The following is a 20,789-nucleotide window of genomic DNA, read 5'->3' on the forward strand; positions in this document are numbered from 1 at the left end:
TGAGACTGTCCTGCAGACAGAGAGTGAATACTGTCCACTGGTGAAGGGCAGTGCTGTTGTTGCAGGGGTCTGGGAACCTTTCTGTTGGTTCAGAAGCCCTGAAGAAGGATTTTCTTGTTGTATGTTTACAGAAATCCTGGGAGAGGGTTTTGCTAATGTTTTCAGGGGTTCTAGGATTGTTCTACAGACAGAGGATGAATTAAGGAAGAGACTGGCAATGTATCTTGTGGCCTTGCTAAGCCTTGTCTCCCCAGGAACTAAGATTGCTGAGAACTTGCCTCATGTCAAGATGAAGAAAAGACCTCCATTTGGGTATTAAGTGCTGTGCTTAAACTTGATGTAACTCTGGGGTAGATTCAATTGTGATCCAGGGGTGGGGAACTTTTGACCTTTTTGTGTTCTGTGGTTGAACAAATGAATGTACTTTACTTATGTTTGGAAACTAATCTCCATTTGAGAAGAGGGGCTTTGTGGTGGACTAAATGAAGGTACAGCCTTTAGGTACAGGTGGAGTAGTATTTAGAACAGGGACTTTGTAATTGATTGAATGAATGGAAGGTCCTGGGGTGGGGTAGTACTTGGAGATTATTTAATCACACTTAGTAAATGCTGTATTTTGAATGATGTCATGTTTTGATCTTCTCTGTTCTTGGTTTGTCACTGAATAAAATGGAGAGCACTATGCTGGTATTCTGAACCTTGGGAAGTTGCCTCTGCTTGGCATTATATTACAAAAGTGGGTCTTAGAACTGAACTCTAAAATAAGTTTTTATTTTAAATAAATCATATAAATAAGTAAAATACAGCAGCAAGTGATGTCTTTTATTATATCATCAAAATATCACCCAGTATCTTTCATTTTCCCCTTCCCAAAGAGCCATCCCATATAAAAAAGAGTATTTTTAAAGATAAAGAAAAGAAAAAGAGAAAAATAGACAAAAATACAATGAAAAAATCTGGAAATAGGTACAATATATCACACTCATGGACTTCCATATCTTCAGAGGATTACATCTCTTCTTGAGCCTTGCTTGTTCTTTGTAATTTTGCAACATTCACTTTTGATTTTTTTGTGTGTTTTTTTTCTTTATATTGTTATAGTCATTGGGTATGTTATTTTATTGGCACTGCTTACTTCACTTTACATCAGTTCATGTAGATCTTTCAATGTTTCTCTGCATTCTTTACATAATATCATTTCTTACAACAAAATAATATTCTATTACATCTACATACCACAGTTTATTAAGCCATTCCCCAATCAGTGGGCATTCAATTCTTTGCTATCACAAAAAGTACTGCTATGGAAACTTTCTTCTTATCAAATAGGCATAAATCTAGCAATAGAATTTCTGGGTATGAACATTTTAGTTACTTTATTAGCATAATTCCAGATTGTTTTAGAAAATGACTATACTGATTCACAGTTCCATCAACAATATGCTAGGGTGACTTTATTCCCACAACCCTACCAACACTTGACTATTCTATCTTTTGTCATTTTTGTCAATTTACAGGATGTAAGGTAAAATGGCAGAGTTGTTTTTATTTGCATTTCTATTATTAGTGATTTTGAGCATTCTTTCATGTGACTGTTAATAGTAATTTTCTTTTGAGAACTGTTCATAACCTTTAATTTAATCACTTATTTATTGGAAAATGACTTTTAGTCACATAACATATACACACCTACATGCATTCAAAATACATACACATAGATAGATAGATAGATAGATAGATAGATAGATAGATAGATAGATAGATAGATAGATAGATAGATAGATAGTTTATGTATCCTGGATACCAAACTCTTATCTCAGAGAAAAAGATTTTTTTTCCTATTTGTTTCCCTTCTTACCTTAAATGCATTAATTTTGTTTGCACAGAAGCTTTTCAGTTTCATGTAATGAAATGTCACATTACCTATTTTTCTGTCCCTCAGCATCAATCAGTCAACATTTATTAAGTGCCTACTATATGCCAGATACTGTGCCAAGCACTAGGAATACAAAAAATAAATGGAAAAGGAAAGCCCCTGTCTTCAAGGAGCTTACAATCTAATGGTGGGGGGAAACAACATGCAAATAGATTGTGTGTGTGTGTGTGTGTGTGTGTGTGTGTGTGTGCAAACAGAACTGTATACAAGATAAATAGGAAATAATAGGGAGAAGGCACTGGAATTAAGAGGGGTTAAGAAAAGCTTCCAGTAAAATAAAGGATTTTAGTTGGGACTTAAAGGAAGCCACAGAAGTCATTAGTTGTAGTAAAGTGGAGATAGTGTTCCAGGGATGAGGAACAGCTGGAGAGAATGCCCAGAGCCAAGAGATGGAGTATCTTGGTTGTGGAACAGTCAGGAGGCCAGTGTCCCTAGACCAAAGAATATATGCTGTGGAGTAAGGTGTAAGAAGACTGGAAAGGTAGGAGGGGACTAGGTCACAAAGGGCTTTGAATGCCAAACAGAGCATTTTTTATTAGATCCTGAGAGCAACAGGAAGTCACTGAAGTTTATTGAGTAGGAGGTTGACATGATTGAACCTATACCTTAGGAAAATCACTTTAGTGACTGAATGTTGGATGGATTGGAGCAGGGAGAGACTTACGGCAGGCAGACCTACTATGATGCTATATTATTATATGTAATGACTTAAAATACTTGAAACGTGGATTTGAAATCTTTATTCCCTTTTACAGTATACAAAATGTAAAGGGCAAGCTATTCCAAAATATTTTCGTCTTGAACAGCTGCAAAAAGAATTTAATTTTGTTTCTGAAGAGGAAATTAAAAAAAGTAAACGTTTCCAACTACTACAGCTTAGAAATGCAGGCCAATTAGATGTCTTTGTTCTTCAGCAAATGCCTCTCTATGACAGAGAGATACCAGATTTAATCTTCCAGGTACTTGATTTTCTATGTTCTGTAACATGTGGTTTATTTGATGGTGAATTGAATTAATTTTTTTCTTTTACTCAACAATAAAATATATATTTTCATGGCTTTCATAAATACCTCAACCTGAGCTATATTAATTAAGCAAATTCTTCAGTGGAGCCTATTCTGTTGGCTTCTTATGGCTTACATGTAATGATGCTAGATTTTGCAAAGCTTGACTAGTGAAGTGCAAAGCTCAAAAAGCTTTGAGTACCAACTTTGGGAGAGACTTTATGTATGTTGGCTATGTGTGGAAAGGATTATCACCAAGTTAGCCACATACTAATAATTTTTTGTTACAGTATCTCTTAAAGATCATTGAATAAATCATAAGAGGTTGCAACACCAGAGCAAAATCAATACTGTGTACATGTCTAGGAAATCTAGATTCTTGAAGTATTGGGCTGGCATTTCACTTTGGAGCTCCAAAAGTTATTTGCTTGTCCCTGCTTTGAGTTATTTCATTAATAAATATGAAAAATTACTAAAATGCTGCCCTATATATTTTATTATGTCCAGCTTTGGGGTTATAGAGATCAGTTTTTTAAAAATCATTTGGATTAACACCTGTTATTTATAGAACAAGTATTTTTAGTTTTAATTTTCTGAAAACTATGGAAAGAACTAAAATAATTGAATCCTGTGTAACTAGAGAGAATTCTAGTATAGTTATAAGCAGAACTAGATGGCTTCTAAGGTTTCTTCTAACTGAGAATCTGAATTGATTCTACTAATCTTGGCCCTGATTTGCTGATAATGAGTTCAGGAGAAAAGGAGTACTTCCTATAAGCCTATTTGTCTTAAGAATTCTCTGACATATTCAAAAGACATTAACTTTATTTTTTTTTTGTATAAGCATTACTTGGTAAAGACAGACTTAATACTCACTGCAAGATGTGAAATACCAAACTAATAGTAAATAACAGATTATGATCAAGGATATTATGGGTTTTTATATGTTATCAGTCAGTAAAGGTAAATAAATTCTTCCAAATGATTTTTATACTGGGATATTGGAGCTAAGAATTTTTACTATTTTACTATTCCCCAAGTTCCTATGATTATGCATCATACTCTTTATGTAATGTATGACAGAGAAACATACTCTTTATGCAGTATATAAACAGAGAAACTTGTTTCTCTAAATAAGATATTAAATGGGAAAGAAAACTCCCAGAAAGGAATGTTTTTCCTTTTCATGCTAATGCCCCTCCCTAAATATTAAGGGGGAAAATGAGCTGAATAATTAACATTTTATTAATGCATATGATATTTAAAGTTGACGTCATGTTCAAGAAATTAAACTAATAATTCTGTATTTAGGAATATGAAAGCCAGATAGAGGATATACAAATTTCAGATGTAAATTCCATTACTTCACAAAGGATTCATTCTATCAACTTTATGAAAAAGGTATTAGCAATGTATTCTTTTTTATTTAATTTTTCCAATTACATGTAAAAACAATTTTTTAATATTTGGTTTTAAAAAATTTTTGATCTCCAAATTCTCTCCCTCCCTCCTTTCCCTCTTCCTTCCTTGAGAAAGCAAGTAATTTGATATAGGTTATACATATGCAGCCATGAAAAAACATATTTCTATATTAGTTGTGTTGTAAAAGAAAACACAGACCAGAAAAACCCCATAAAAACAAAGAAAGTTTTAAAAGTATGCTTCATTCTGCACTTATACTCCATCAGTTCTTTCTCTGGAGGTGGATAGCATTTTTCATCACAAGTCCTTCAGAATTATCTTGGATCATTTTATTGCTGAGAATGCCTAAGTCATTCACAGATGATCATAATACAATAAGCATTGTATTCTTAAAACATATTTACACTTTTACGTCTAACCAAAGGAAATTGGCCTTTTATAAGATTATATACATAACTCACCTCACTACACACAGAAAATTCACAAGTGTGACCTAGGATTATTCTGGATCCAATTTACATGGGGGAATATGAGGAGGAGATATAAGATTGTTTTAGGGCTTGCAGAAATCTGAAGTTGGACACTACAAAAAGGTAGTCATGGGTTTCCTCTTACCACACCCTGATAGAACACCCAGGAATTATGTAATCACATTGAATTAAGGTAGGTATAGACCTTCATCCTGTCTCCTTGACCTTCAGAAGAAAGCCAGAAGGAGCTGAGCATATTAACATATGTCATATTAAACAGGTTTGCTTCTCTATTAGCCCTTAAAAGGCTAAGAACAGTTGACTGAAGAAAGCATTCTCTAAATAACTCTTGTTAGTTTAGGCCTTTACCCTCATCACCTCCTGTGTGAACTTCTTATAATAGATTTCTAATTAGTCATCCTACCTTTTTCTCTCTTTTCCCCCATCCTTACTCTGTCTATACAGCTGTCTGAGTAATTTTCTTAAAGAGTAGCTGTCTTTCATAGTTGATCACCATTATTGCTCTTGTTGTGTACAACAATCTTCTGGTTCTGCTCACTTCACTATGTATCAGTTCATATAGGTCTTCCCATGTTTTTCTGAAACTATCCCACTTATCATTTCTTCTAGCACAATATTATTTCATCATAATCTTCTGCCACAATGTGTTCAGCCATTCCCCCATTGATGACCATCCCCTCAATTTCTAATTCTTTGCCACCACAAAAAGAGCCACTACAAATTAGGTCTGTGTAATGGGAATGCAAATTTGGAAGATCTTCCCTGCCCCTAGGCTAAAATGCACCTGAAGCCTGGGGAGGGAGGCTTGTTTTTCAGTAGATACTTCTTGATTGGCCAGTGAGTCAATAAGGTTGTTACATTCTCTGAGCCTGGAGAAGGCTATATAAGCCCTGATGTGTAGCTTTGTTTTGGGACTTACTTTGAGAAGTGTTCTGTGATTTGATCTGAATTCTGGGAAGCCGTTGTTGAGAGTCCCCCGGCTTTGAAAAACCCAGATGTGGAAACCCAGATGTTGACTGGGTATGGATGTAATGGTTGGACAGTTTGGAAAGCTGTCTACTTGATCTGTTAATGTCTTGATAATTCTGTCTGTATATTTTGAAGTTTGGGGTGCTGACCTTTTTCCCCTGAACAAGGTAAACGATATATGTCTGACTGATTCAAGTAAGCTTGTTAACCCATTTTGAGTTGCTTTCCTTTAACAAAGCAGATCCAAGAACCTGTATGGGCAGCAAACCCTGAGGACGTGCTTGGGGTGCTTGCTGCTACAGTCTGTTTCCTTAATCTCTTTGGGGTATGGACCTAGTAGTGGTATTGTTGGGTCAAAGGGTATACACAGTTCTATAGCCCTTTAGACATACTTCCAAATTGTTCTCTAGAATGATTGGACTAGTTCACAATTCTACCAATAGTTCATTAGTATTCCTATTTCCCCACATTTCCTTTGCATTTGTCATTTCTGATAGGTGTGAAGGTAGTACCTTTGAGTTGTTTTAATTTGCATTTCTCTAAATCAATAGTGATTTAGAGCATTTTTTCATAAGACCATAGAGAGCTTTGATTTCTTTTTTTCAAAACTGTCTGTTCATATCCTTTGACCATTTACCAATTGGGGAATGGCTCTTATTTTTATAAATTTGATTCAGTTCCCTATGAATTTGAGAAATTAGGCCTTTATTCAAGAAACTTACTGTAAAATTTTTTTATATTGCTTTGTTGTCTATGGCATCCATTTATCAAAATGTAGTTTCCTGCTTGACTCTTTTATCTTTTAATTAGGTCTGCTTTTGCTTTTTCTTTGTCTGAGATCATGATTGCCACCTGTGACTTTTTTGTTTCAGCTACAGCATAACAGATTCTGCTCCAGTACTTTATTTTAACTCTGTGTGTATATCTTTCTGTTTCAATTATGTCTCTTATAAACAACATATTTTTGGGTTCTAGTTTCTACTTCATTCTGCTGTTGGCTTCCATTTTATGGGTGAGTTTATCCCATTCATATTCAATTATGATTACCAACTATAAATTTCCCTCATCTTATTTTCTCCTGTTTATCCTTTTCTCTCTCATTTTATCCTGTTCCTCAAAATTATGTTTTGCTTCTGATCACTGCCTTCTTTATTCTACCCTCCCTTTTATCATCTTCCCACACTCTTCTCTTATCCTCTTTCCCACCTATCTTCCTGTTGGGTAAGATAGATTTCTGTACCCAAATGAGTGTGTATATATGTTCTTTCCTTTGAACCAGTTCCAGTAAGAGTGAGGTTCAAGCATTGCCTGCTACTTTCCCTCCCTCCATTTCCCCCTTCCCTGTAAAAGTTCTTTCTTGTGCACCTCTTTTATGTGATATAATTTTCTACATTCTCCCTTCTCCAAGTGTATCCCTCTTTCTCAACTCTTCATTTTTTTTTAGATCATCCCAACATAATTGACTTATATCCATGTCCTCTGTCTCTAGACTGCTTCTAACTACTCTAATAATGATAAACTTCATAGGAGTTACATGTATTATCTTCCTAGAAAGGAATGTAAAATTTAACTTTAATGAGTCCCTTATGATTTCTCTTTCATGCTTACCTTTTTATGCTTCTCTTGACTCTTGTGTTTGAATGTCAGATTTTCTATTCAGCTCTGGTCTTTTCATCAGGGATACTTGAAAGTCCTCCATTTAATTAAATATTTATTTTTTTCTCTGAAAGATTATATTCAGTTTTGCTGGATAAATTATTCCTGGTTGCAATCCTAGCTCCTTTGCCCTCTGAAATATCATACACCAACCCCTACAATCTTTTATCATGAAAGCTGCTAAATCTTGTGTGATCCTAACTATCTATGGCTCCACAATATTTTAATTACTTCTTTCTGGCTGCTTGCACTATTTTCTTCTTGACCTAGGAGTTGTGGAATTTATTTAAACTACTCCTGAGAGTTTTAATTTTGGGATCTCTTTTAGGAGGTAATCAGTGGATTCTTTCAATTTCTATTTTACCCTATGGATCTAAGATATAGAGGCAGTTTTCCTTTAGAATTTCTTGAAATATGATGTCTAGGCTCTTTTTTTGATGATGGCTTTTAGGTAGTCCAGTAATTCTTAAATTACCTCTCCTTGATTTGTTTTCCAATTCAGTTGTTTTTCCAATGAGCTCTTTAACACTTTCTTCTAGTTTTCATTTTGGTTTTGATTTATTGTTTCTTAATGTCTCATGGAGGCATTAGCTTTCACTTGCCCACTGATTTTTACGGAATGATTTTCTTCAGTGAGCTTTTGTATCTCTTTTTCCATTTGACCAATTCTGCTTTTTAAGAACTTTTTTCTTCAGTGAAATGTTATGCCTTTTTTTCCATTTTTGAACTATTTCACTTTTTTAAGGAGTTCTTAAGGCCTGTTCTTAGTGCTGCTGCCACCATGTATGCTCCAAGCTGTCCCTAACCCCAGTGTCAGAACTTTCCTGCTGACCTCCTAAATTGTCTTAGGCTGGAAAAACATATCATCCTGACTTTTTGTTGACTTTGCCACTTTAAAATTCAATTTGAGGTTTTATTTTAAAGTTGTTTGGAGGGGAATGTTAGGAGAATTTACTTAGGTTGCTGCCTCTCCCCTGCCATCTTGTCTCCTACCAACTCTGTGTCTTTTCACAGGTTATCTCCCATGCCTAGAATGCTCTTCCTTATACCTCAATCTCCTTGTTTTCCTGTTTTTTTTTCAAGATAGCTAAAATCCTACCTTCCACAGGGGGTCTTACATGGACTAGTTCCCACTCCCCACCTTTTAGTGCCTTCCCTTTGAGGTTCCTTCCATCCTCTCTCTCTCTCTCTCTCTCTCTCTCTCTCTCTCTCTCTCTCTCTCTCTCTCTCTCTCTCTCTCTCTCTTTCTCTCTCTCTCTCTCTCTTTCTCTTTTTCTCTCTCTCTCTCATAGATGTTGATATGAATATATAATATATGAAAGAGATAGGTCTTGATAAATACAGATGGATCTATATCTATCTATCTATAAATAAGTAGGTATGTACTATATATATATGTATGTGTATATATGTACATATCTATATATAAATACGCATATATAAAGATATATTGCATGTTGACTCCCCATATAGAATGTGACCTCTTTGTATGATGCTCAACTGTGAATGACTTAGCTTTTCTCAGCAATATAGTGATCCAAGACAATTCCAAGGTACTCATTATGAAAAATGCTATCTACTTCCAAATAAAGAACTGAGGGAGTCTGAGTACAGATCAAAGCATACTATTTTTCACTTTACTTTGTATAAGTTTTATTAGCCTCTATTTCTTTTATAACATGACTGATATGGAAATATGTTTTGCATGGTTGCACATGTATAACATATCAAATTGCTTATAGTCTCAGGGAGGGAGAAAGGGAGAGAATTTGGAACTTAAAATGTTTTTTTTTAAAGTTAATGTTAAAAATTATATATAACAAAATTTATATAACATGTAACTGGGAAAAATAAAACAATAATAAAAAAGATCCCTCAGAAGATAGGTATAAATAATGACTGAAAAGTTTAACTTTATTGATACTTCCCATGGCTAGTACCTTAGAGAAGATTAGTTCACTGCCTGAATGATATTGCACTTTTCCCAAGAACATATATAGACTTATAGAGATGGATATGGTCTTAGACATCATCCATACTCCTTCCTCTCATTTCAAGGAACTTTGATTAGCTTTGGAAGAAGACTCACAGAGGTTCACTGATCTGCCCAAGGTCACAAAATAAGTAGGTAGTGGAATAGTGGTGACCAGAACCCAAATTTCCTAGTTCCTGGATAGTATCTTTCCCCTGTATCATAAATCTATCCACTTATTTATTACTTTAAAGGCCTGGTTAATTCATTAAAGTTCTGTGCCTTGGTTAATTTGCATGTCAGAATCTTTGTCCATTTTTGGCTTTTTCTATAAGAAGAACTAGAGTTTTCCGTATTAAAGAGCTAACATTTCTCATGTGGGAATATTCCTTTTTACAACTTAGGCAAGTGTAGGGTGAAGCTTGATTTCCCTTGCTTTTTAATATATCACATTCTAGGATTTTCTTTAATTTTTCAGGCTCCATGAATAATCCTACCTGATTTAAATCACTGCTTTTTTATATTTAAAAAAATTAGAGAAGTGTAATATGAGGAAAGATACTTTGAAGTTGATTCCCAAGTGAATCAGTAAAAGAGTAGATGGCAGGAGGGGGAAAGGGAATATTGTTATGCTAACTATTTTGGGAGAATCTAGGAATTAATTCTCATAATAGGGATAGATAGGGCCAGTACCTGTGACTTTATTAGTTTATACAACTCTCAGTTGAAAAAAACCTTCTACTTATGCAGATCAGTACTTCTTCTGCTGTGTATAATAGTCTTTGAGACTTGCCAGTAACAACAACAATAATAGCTAGTTACTTGGTTTTCAAAGATCTCTTCCCCTTCCTTACCCACTACCTATATAAAATTAAAAGAAAAAAAATAGTGGTGTCAGTGGAATTATACATGTATAGGCCTTATTTAAAATATGTCATATATCTGTTTCAATAAAGTCTAAAACAGAAACATCTTTTTTCAGATGAGGAAATTGGTAATGAAAAAAATTGTCAAAGTTAACAAATTTAACTTATCAGATGTTGTAACTGATTATGAAGAAATTGTATCTGCAAGGTATGTACTAAAATTAATTCAAATGTGAGAGCCACTTTTTAGATACCCCTAAATAGATCTCAACTTTATAAACATAATTTTAAATAAAAATTCAAAATGTACAGTTTCAGAATGTGAATGATTAGCCAGGTACTAGTGATTAAAGAATACATTTTAAAGTTAACATATACCATGGACATGTCTATATAATGCCTGTTTTTACCTAAACTGTATTTTTTAGGCTAAAACATGTTTTTCTTCTTACTATTGCCAATCTGTTTGACAAATTTTTCAAAAAATAGGGAGAAATATTTGGGGCTTAAAATAATCCTGGTTTTGGAGTGCTGTTTTAAAAGCTACTGTTGGGTAATGCCATTGAATAAGCCTGTATGTGCCTTGTAAATTCCCCACATCAAATCTAAATATCAGTAGAGTGAACAAGGGTGCTCAGATCCACAGTAGGGCCCTTTGGTTATAATTAACAATGTTTTCCACTCTCTCCTGACAAGAACAGTTTAGAAGTACGAGTAGGGGCTAAGAATAGGAATGTGGTTGTCAAGGGTCCTGGGAACCCTCTCTGGTGTGACAAGTCATTAGACAGAGAAGACAGTGCCTCAGAGTTGCTTGAATAAGTTTTGGGGTAGTATTTTTAACCTGTTTTGCTAACATAGAGATGATTTAGTTAGGATGTTGAAGTTTATTATGATTTCTGATTTTCTATAGCAGCACAAATACTTAACAATTTCTACTTTAAGAGCTACATAGCACATCGAATCATAATTTAGAGACAGAGAAGGGAATTTATTCTATTCCTTCCTCCTTCATTTTGCTGAACACAAAGAGATTTGTGACTTACCCAAGGTCACACAAGTAAATGACAGAATAGGGATTTGGGCTCTGATTAAAATACAGAACTCTTTAACTAGGCTAATTCTTGTCCATATAAAAGTAACATAAGGTTTTACTTAAATCACCCTCCCCTTTCTTCTTCCCTTTGTATCAAAAGATACATGGAATAGCTTCATGTAAAGCTGTTCCTTCAACATAGTGAGGAGAAACATCATCATATCATACAGACTTATCCACTAAGGGACATCATAATTGGGTTGAGGATAATCTATAATTTTTTTCCATAGTAGGGAGAATTGGGCTTAAAATAAGACTTCCATTTATAATGAATAACAAAATAAGAATAAATTTAGTTTTCAAAATGTGGCAGATGTTGCACACGTGACTGATGGTTATAAATTCCTTAGCCAGCTGAAACATGCCATTTGCAAGCTTGTAGAACGACGAAGGAATTTAAAGCCTCGGAGAAGGGAAAGGAAGAAGGTAGCAGCACAAACGATTAGTGATGGAGACATTCACCTTCTGGTCAGAATCCTGAGAGCTTATAACATCCCGTCAAGGAAGCCTGCTGTGAGCCGGTGAGGCATGCCTAGGGCTGCTGGGTGTGGAGAGGTTACAGAGAGCTCAGCATTGACTTGGTACTGTTGATAATCAGCATTCAATCACTGCTTCATGTAACATGGGGAAAATGAATGAGGAAAAATTCTGGATCAGAAAAACTTTTGATTCGGTCATGAAATGTAGATGGCCCATAGTCTCTATTCTTGGGATACCCACAGTCTGGGTAGAGAACACAGACAGGGCATTGTGACACAAAATATATGGTCAACACCCTCGAGAAGCGTAAAGAAGCATGCTATGCAAGGCCTAAAGAAAAAAAAGACCATTATCAGCTTGGGGAATCAGGCAAGGCTTCATGAGAGGGCTAGAATTTAATTTTAGCATTAAAAGATGGTAGGAATTCAACAGGCAGAGAGAGTGAGGGATCTCATCCTAGGCAAATAAAATAGTAAGAGTAAAGGTTTGGAGGCGTGGGGCACATGGAAGTGGGGGTGGGCAGAGATAAGTCTAGTTTGGGAGTATTGAGTTAGATGAGATAAAACTGGAAAGATAGCAGGTCACTAGATTGTAAAGGCCTTGAATGTCAGCCAAAGAAGTTTAATTTTTATTTTGTAGGCAATAAAAAGCTGGTGACTATTTTTGAAGATAGAAGTGATGTGATCTGATCTGTGGATAAGGAAACTTAGGCTGGTAGTAGTCGCCAAGACAGCCACAGCCTCATTTTTCCTCTGGATCCTGAAATCTTACTTGGGTTTATCTTTTTCTCATTCCTAGACTATAAATGTGGAAGAACAGCAGGTTCAAATATACACTCTGTATGTAGTGCATATGTAAGATAATCTCATATATACTGTAAAAGACTACATGTCTCTCCTATTTAATTTGGCCGCAAGCAGCCTCTTTCTGTGAGTGGAAATGCTAGCAATTAGAAGACACAAATGGCCCCCACCTATTCCCTTGCCTTGCATGGTTCAGCAGTCTTCCTCTTTGATGTGCTATTACCTTAGGAGATATACTAATATACTAAGCTAACTCCTTTGATCATAAGCACAAGGCCATCTATACAAGCTTCTTTTCTAACTTTTACCCTGGAAAATAAGTTTTATATACAGTAGACACACCCCTATGCCTGATTTTCTAAATATCTTTAGTTAGAAAAAATAAAATTCAAATTGCTGGGGAGAAATTGACAGTAGAATCATCATATCTCTTTCCATGTTCCATTATGCTTTGCTTACTGCCTACTTCATTCTTAGATGCTTTCTGCTTATTCAGAATTCATGAGAATCTGGCTAAAGATTTGGTGAGAAGGTATGGAACACCAACATAGTTGAGGGACGTTATGTAAGAATAGAATACTAATGGCAAAATAGTCTTGGAACCTGGAATATCTATAGAAATTGAAGGCAGGTGAGAAAATTGAATCTGAAATGTAATGAAACAAGGATCTGTTCAAACAGGAAATAGAAAGATTAAATATCAAAGTCCTGGGTATCAGTGAACTTAAATGGATGGGAATGGGTGAATTTAATTCAGTAGATCACTATAAATACTACTGTGGGCAAGAGTCCCTTAGAAGAAATGGAGTAGTCCTCAGAATCAATAAAAGGGTGAGAAAAGCAATAGTGGGGGTATAATCTCAAAAATGATAGAATGACACCTGTTCAAATCCAAGTCAAACTATCTCAGTAATACAAGTCTATGCTCCAACTACTGATGCCAAAGAGGCCAAACTTGATCAGTTCCATCAAGACCTAAAATATCTTCTAGAAATAATATCAAAAAAGGTGTCAATTCATCATAAGAAATTGGAATGCTAATAGGAAATAAAAAAATTAGCTAGAATAATAGGCAAGTTTGGCCTTGAAGTACAAAACAAAGCAGGGCAGAGATTAATAGAATTTTGTCAAGATAACTCTATACACTCTTTTTCAACAACCTAAAAGGCAACTTTACACATTGACATCACCAGATGACCAATATCAAAATGAGACTGATTACATACTTTTCAGCCAAAGGTGGAGAAGCCCCATACAGTCAGTTTAAACAAGGCCTGGAGTTAACTGTGGCTTAGATCATGAGCTCCTTATTGCAAAATTCAGACTTAAATGGAAGAACATAGAGAAAACCATCAGACCATATCAATATAACCTAAATACTTATGAATCTGATATAGAAATGATGAATAGATTTAAAGGATTAGTTCTGGTAGATACAGTACCAAAAGAACTATGGACAAAGATTTATAATATTGTACAGGAGGCAGCAACAAAAACATTCCAGAGAAAAAAAAGAGCAAAAAAACAAAATGACTGATGAGGCTTTACAACTAGCTCAGGAAAGAACACAAAAGGGGAAGGAGAAAGGGGAAGATGTACTCAATTGAATGTATAAGCTAGAGAATAGCAAGGAGAGATAAGGTTTTCTTAACGAGCAATGCAGAGAAATAGAACAAAACAACAGAATGGGAAAGATGAGATTTCTTTGAGACAATTAAAGATATCAAGGGAACATTTCATATAAAAATGGGCATGGAAAAGACAAAAATGGTAGGGACCTAACAGAAGTAGGAGAGATTAAGGAGAGTTGGCAAGAATCATTAAAGAACTATACAACAAAGCTCTTAATATCACTGATAACCACGATGATGTTGTTATTGATCTAAAGCTCCAAGATATCTATCTTGTAGAATGAAGTCAAGTGGACTTTAGGAAGCATGGCTAACAAGAAGACTCGTGGAGCTTATGGAATTCCAGTTGAGTTGTTTCAAATCCTAAAAGATGGTGCTGTTAAAGTGCTACACTCAATATGCTAGCAAATTTGGAAAACTTGACAGTGGCCACTGGATTACAAAAGGTCAGTTTACTTTCCAATCCTAAAGAAGGGTAATGCCAAAGAATGTTCAAACTATTGAACTATCAAACAAATCAACAGGCTTGTATGCCTCCCAAAAGGAGTGAACGACAGGCTTATGACAATGCAATTGCCATTTGCAGGAAAATATTACACTACCATCATGAGTCAGTATGCTCACACCGTGGGTATCAAACCCATTTCACACACCAGCAAGGTTATTATTAAGATTCTGCAGGCTAGGCTTCAGCCAAATTTGAACTGAGCATTACCCAAAAGAGGAGGCTGGTTTTCAAGGAGACAGAGGATCTAGAGACCAAATTGCCAACATTTGCTAGATCATGTAGAAAACAAGGCAGTTCCAGAAAAACATCTGCTTCTGCTTTATTGACTATGCTAAAGCCTTTGACTGTGTGGATCACAACAAAATGTGACAAGTCCTCAAGGAGATAGGAGTACCAGATGATCTTACTTCGTCTCCTGAGGAGCCTATCTGTAGACCAAGAAGCAACAGTTAGAACCAGACATGGAACAACGTTCCATTTATTAATTTCTTAGTATTGGAAGAGGATTGTGGCAGTATTGTCACCGTAGGGCATAGGGGTCTTGAAGGAAGACTAGTACCTCTGATGTGAGGGCTGCTATGCTCTTTTTAGGGCTGCTGTACACCTTTAGTATCTACCTGATTCACCAAAATTTCACCTGTGGCTCCAAGAAGCGGTGGCAAGTGCAAAAGCCACACCTTGATAAGCCATTTTGGCAGACAGACTAAATCAGGTTGGACGTAATCAACGGGTCTCAAACCTGTCAGTGAGTTAAGAGGATGTCTACTCTAAGCATGTGAAGACTTCCCCTGGCAGAACGGGCAGATGAGAACAATTTGTTCCAATGGTCACAAAGGTGGCAGTAGCAGGTGCTATGGGGGGCTTAGAGTTTGGTTAGACATTGACGATACTAAGGTCATCCACTGTATCCTGAGCCAGTGCCAATCATCTTGACTTTTTTCTTGCCACTTGACTTTGATGACTATAGAAGAGAGAGGTCAGTAACTTCCAGATGATGAAGTTGACACATGGATTGTCAGAACTAGCTCAGTATTTGGGAGCCTCTGATGGAAAGTGTGGGAGAGAAGCAGCATTAGAATGCCTACCAAAGTGAAGGTCTACAGAGCTGTGAAACTGGACAATATACCATTGCCATGCCAGGAAACTGAATTACTTTCATTTGAATTATCTTAGGAAGATTCTGAACATCACTTGGCAAGGTAAGGTACTGGACACTGAGGTCCTTTCTTGAATTGAACTGCCAAGCATTCAGACTCTACCACAGATAGCACAACTCCAATGGACTAGCAAAACTGTTTAAATGTTGAACATACATTTTCCGACAAGACCATTTCGTGGAGAACTCACATAAAGCAAAAACTCACACAGAGGTCAGAAGAAGCATTACAGGAACATTCTCAAAGCCTCTCTAAAGAACTTTGGAATCAATTGTGAGACATGGGAGACACTGGCACACAACTGCCCAGCATGGCATGCCCACATCAAAAAGGCTTTGTACTCTGTGAGGGAAGCAGAATTGTCTGGTGCCCCCATGGTCCATGAAGTCATGAAGAAGTTGGACACTACTGAACAACAAAAACAAAGAAAACTGAAGTTTGAGTTACTTGAGGGAATTAAAAGCCAAACAGACTTTAGGAAGCAGGATAGTAAAAAATGTATCATCTAAGCCAGCTCCATATGGCCTGAGACCACTTCCTTATTCCTAGGAAGTTAGCAATGAGAACACCTGAGTTTGACTTTGGAACAACAATAGTGTCTCAGTTAAATATTCGGGTAGTGTTCTGAGTCACAGTATAAAGAAAGGTCTTGGATTTGGAAGTGGGGAGGTTCTATAGTCATAACCTCAGATTATCCAATTCTGTTCATTTAAAGTAGAAAAGAAATATTAATTCAGAGAAATTCTCTTTAGGATCATCATTGCTAGCATTTATCTAGTGCGTAGTTTGCAAAGTACATTTGTTAACTTGTTTGATCCTCACAACACCTTAGGAAGTAGGTACTGTTACTATACTTATTTTACAGATAAGAAAACTGAGATATAGAGAGGTTAAGAGACTTGGTCACAGCTGTGGTTGTGATTTGTCCTTTTTTCTGGAAGAGGACCATGACATCAGGAAGATGATGCCATGACTTGCAAGTGAATTGAATATAAGTGAGAGAGGGCTGTGCAAAGTCACCAGTCTCGCTTTCTCTGGAACCATGTGGGTCCATTGACCAGATGTATAGATCAAGACAACTGGAGATGGCCCAGGATGCAGTGGGAGACCTTGGCCTTTTGAAGCTAAGGCCTTTCCTAGTTCTCACTTTGACTGAGGCAATGCCCATTCAGTGATTAAGGCTGTTTAAGAAGTGAACCAAGGGGTGGCCACTTTAATTTAAAAAAAAATCAAATTGGGAGGGGAAGACCCTCAGGTTTTTTGGCCAAAAGAGAAAAAATTTCTATTTGCACTCACTCTGAGCCATGAGGCTCAAACAATAACCATTAAGAAAGAAATCTAGATAATAAAATCCAAGATATCTAGGTGGGTTTCAGTCATCAAAATTTACCTTCCTCTGGGCAAAGCACTCTTAGGTAAGAGCATGATACCCTATGTGGCAAGAGGAGAGGAGGAACTGAGTTGCCTAACTAGAAGTGGCCAGTTGGGTGCCCAGCCAGGCAGCTCAGACTACTCACAGGTTAGTTTGTCCTTCATTCTCGAAGAGGACCATGACATCAGGAAAATGATTTCATGACTTGCAAGTAAATTGAATGTAAGTGAGGGAGTGCTATGCAAAGTCACTAGCCTCACTTTCTCCTCTGGAGCCTTCTGGGTCCAGTGACCCAGGGATCAGGATAAGTGGAGGTGGCTCCCAGTCACTAGCTAATAATGTCTGAAACAGCATTCAGAAGCAGGTTTTCCTGACTACCCTCTATCCACTGTGTCTCCTGGCTGCTTGATCATGTACGAACAGCTATAACTAACTCTCTACTATATCTTTGAAAGCACAAACAGGAAACCAACAATTTCTTCATGCTAAATATTACTCAAAATATATGTATCTTCACTTTTTCCCCCCTAAAGGACCTTGGACATACCCACATATTTGCTGTCTTCTATATCTCGAGTCAGACATAAAGAATCAAACAAGTCAGTTGCCTCAGTGGAGCTCTTAAATGAGATAAGTACTGAATATTTTAGGAAGTCAATATAGAAAATATTTCTATAGAAAATATTGATTGTTTAAGCAACTACAAGTTCAATTCAGCAAACTTTTATTAAACTCCTATGTGCAAGGCTTTGCACTAGATTTTAGGGATATAAAGATAAAAGTGAAATGGTCTTAACCCTGAAGGTGTTTAAATTGGTGGGGCAGGGGGGGGGGACAGAATGGGATAAAATATGTACACAGATAAATAAATTTAAGGTCATTCAAGGAGGGAGAAATCAGGAGATGTTTTGCATAGGAGATAAATGAATTGCATGAGATGGAAATACATTATTTGTGGAAGATTTACAAATATAGGGGACTAAATATTCATTTGGGGAAATAACTAGTGATACAATTTAGCTGGAACAGAGAGTTTATAAAGAGAAGTAATAGGAGGTAAGGCTGGAAAATTAGGGTGGAGACTTACTTAAACTAGACTAATATAGGGATTTATGTTTTGTCCTATAACGACCCACTCTAAGCTTTTGAGTAAGGAGATTCTAGTACCTTACATCAGTACCTTAAGAAAGAGAATTTTTTCAGGTGATAGAAGACCAATTGAAGAGATCAGAGACTGGAGGCAGGAAGAGTAATTAGGAGGCCATTAGAAGAGTCCTAGAAAGAAGAAATGAGGACCTGACACATTGTTGTGCTAGAATGAGTAGGTGGAAGAGGTCAGATGCAAGAAATATTATGGAGATACAATAAAACATTTGGCAACTAATTGGAAATGAAGGGGAGGAAAGACTCAAGTCTAAGTACAAGATAATGAACTTAGGTAACAAACAACCATGACTCAGCAGTTTGGAGAAGAGTTGGATTTAAGGGCAAAATCAGAGCTTTCATTTTTTAGACTGAATTTGAGATACTTACAAGATATCAGTGTAGAGATATTCGGCAGACATTCAGTGATGCTTAAGTGGAGTTCAAGAAAGATATTGGGACTGTATAAATAGTTTTAATAGTCATCTGTGTAAAAATTCTTTTTCAAAGGAATAGAAGAGATCAGTGAATGAAAGTGTGTGTTGAAAGATGTGGACCTAGGAAAGAGCTCAGAAATAGCTTATCATAGGAGGATAAGTTTTGGATGATTATCAAGGAAGAGAGAAAGATAAGTCAGATAGGCAAATTTTTAAAAAAGGGACATGGAAATCTGGGGAGGGAAACGTGATTGACAGTATCATAAAGTACAAGGAGGTCAAATGAATGAGAACTGAGAAAGTAATAACTGATTTATAAGTTAAGAAATCTTGGGAAATCTTTGAGAGAGTAGCTTTAATAAAACAATAGCATTAGAGATCAGAGGTTGAAAAGTGGGTGGTGAAGTACAGGCAATGAGGGAAGTCCTAGCAAAACACATCATCAAGTTGCCAGCAGCAACCAAGTGACTACTTTTCTTGCCTTATTGCCTTTGCAATTATGTAACCCAAAATAACTTCCTTATAAATCTTACAAAATCTAGTCAATGTTTGTTATGTATTTTAGGATGCTGTACGCCCTTTTGTAGAAGTTTCTTTTCAGCACACTGTTTATCAAACTGATACTGCTAATGGATCTCATCCGTGTTGGAATGAAGAAATTGTAGTAGATTTTAGGTAAGTTAGAATCCATCTTTCTTAATACCAAGTCCATTACCTCCACCCTCATACCTCAGTCAAAACAAAATCAATAATATATACCTTTTGTTGAAAATGAAAAATATTTCATTAAGCTATGTTTAATTTAATTTTTTTTTGCAAATTGGCATACTTCTGTTTTTAAACTATTTGAACTTTCTCAAGTAACTTTGCATATGACTTTTACTATTTTTTTTAGTATAAAGACATAACAGAAAAAAGTACTGTTCATTAAAAATGCAATTAATAGATTGAGCTTTACAAACGTATTCCATGTTAACCTGAAAAGTTTGGTTAAAGGAGACAGTCTAGGTGATAGACATTTTTGTATTTATTGTTCCCTTGAAGCTAGATGAAACTAGTGTACTTGTGCATACAAGTAGCCAGAAGCTAATTTATGACTGCCTGAACAAAAGAATGAGAAAGCTTAAATACATTTTAGAACCATCTCAATTCAGGGTGATTGTGTCACACAAATTTATGATCTCCATGAATGTTTAATCATTGTATGAGAAAGGAATTTTCTTAATTGAATAGATGGTAAATACAATAAAATAAGAGAGCGGACAAACTGTCAATTGAAATTATGACTTAGGATATCTGTGTTTTCTTTACCATTAACATTCCATAACATAGTATATGTCCAAAAAATATTAAGATAAGAAAAAGTCCCATTACTCAAGTTAGTGTCTCGGGTTAAGGGTCTCATCCTTAAGGGCCATAAAGTAAGCCCCATCTGGCTTTGTTGACATAGGAAGAGGTAATCTCTGAGTTTACTAAGAGAACAAAGAAGCTGGTAGATCCAGGATCTTCTTCTGGTTGATTAGTTCAGGCCCTTATTGAGGTTTATTAAATTGACATTAAATTATTATCAACCCCTAACTACTTACCCATGTCCTAGATATTATTTGTAAAATACTTAATAAATGTGTATTCCTTCCCCTTTCTTTCCTAAGGGACAAAAATTATAATACAATAAATGCAGCACAGTATGACAAACATTTGTTAATTGCCTTAAGTGCAATACACTACAAGGACCAGTGAGACAGACCATGCCTTCAAGTTTACATTCTACTAAGGACATAACATGTTTGGCAGTGTAGCAGGGGGAAAAAAGGCCTTAATTTGTGATTTTGTTGGAATTGGGAGGTCT

The 20,789-nt window shown here is 36.0% G+C and overlaps 1 protein-coding gene across 1 annotated transcript in view; it reads left to right on the plus strand.

Annotated features, from left to right (window-relative positions):
- Window positions 1-20,789, plus strand: part of CC2D2B (coiled-coil and C2 domain containing 2B) — a 131,065-nt gene that overhangs the window by 71,787 nt on the left and 38,489 nt on the right. Inside the window, 7 exon segments of the mRNA XM_069067095.1 lie at window positions 2,692-2,895; window positions 4,252-4,341; window positions 10,433-10,524; window positions 11,760-11,930; window positions 17,894-17,972; window positions 18,677-18,694; window positions 19,506-19,615. Of these exon segments, the coding sequence (XP_068923196.1) occupies window positions 2,692-2,895; window positions 4,252-4,341; window positions 10,433-10,524; window positions 11,760-11,930; window positions 17,894-17,972; window positions 18,677-18,694; window positions 19,506-19,615 (764 nt within the window).

The sequence above is a fragment of the Petaurus breviceps genome, unplaced genomic scaffold (assembly GCF_028583685.1).
Source record: "Petaurus breviceps papuanus isolate PSGF00001 unplaced genomic scaffold, PetGlider_PUasm1.0 90740, whole genome shotgun sequence".
NCBI classification, from domain to species: Eukaryota; Metazoa; Chordata; class Mammalia; order Diprotodontia; family Petauridae; genus Petaurus; species Petaurus breviceps.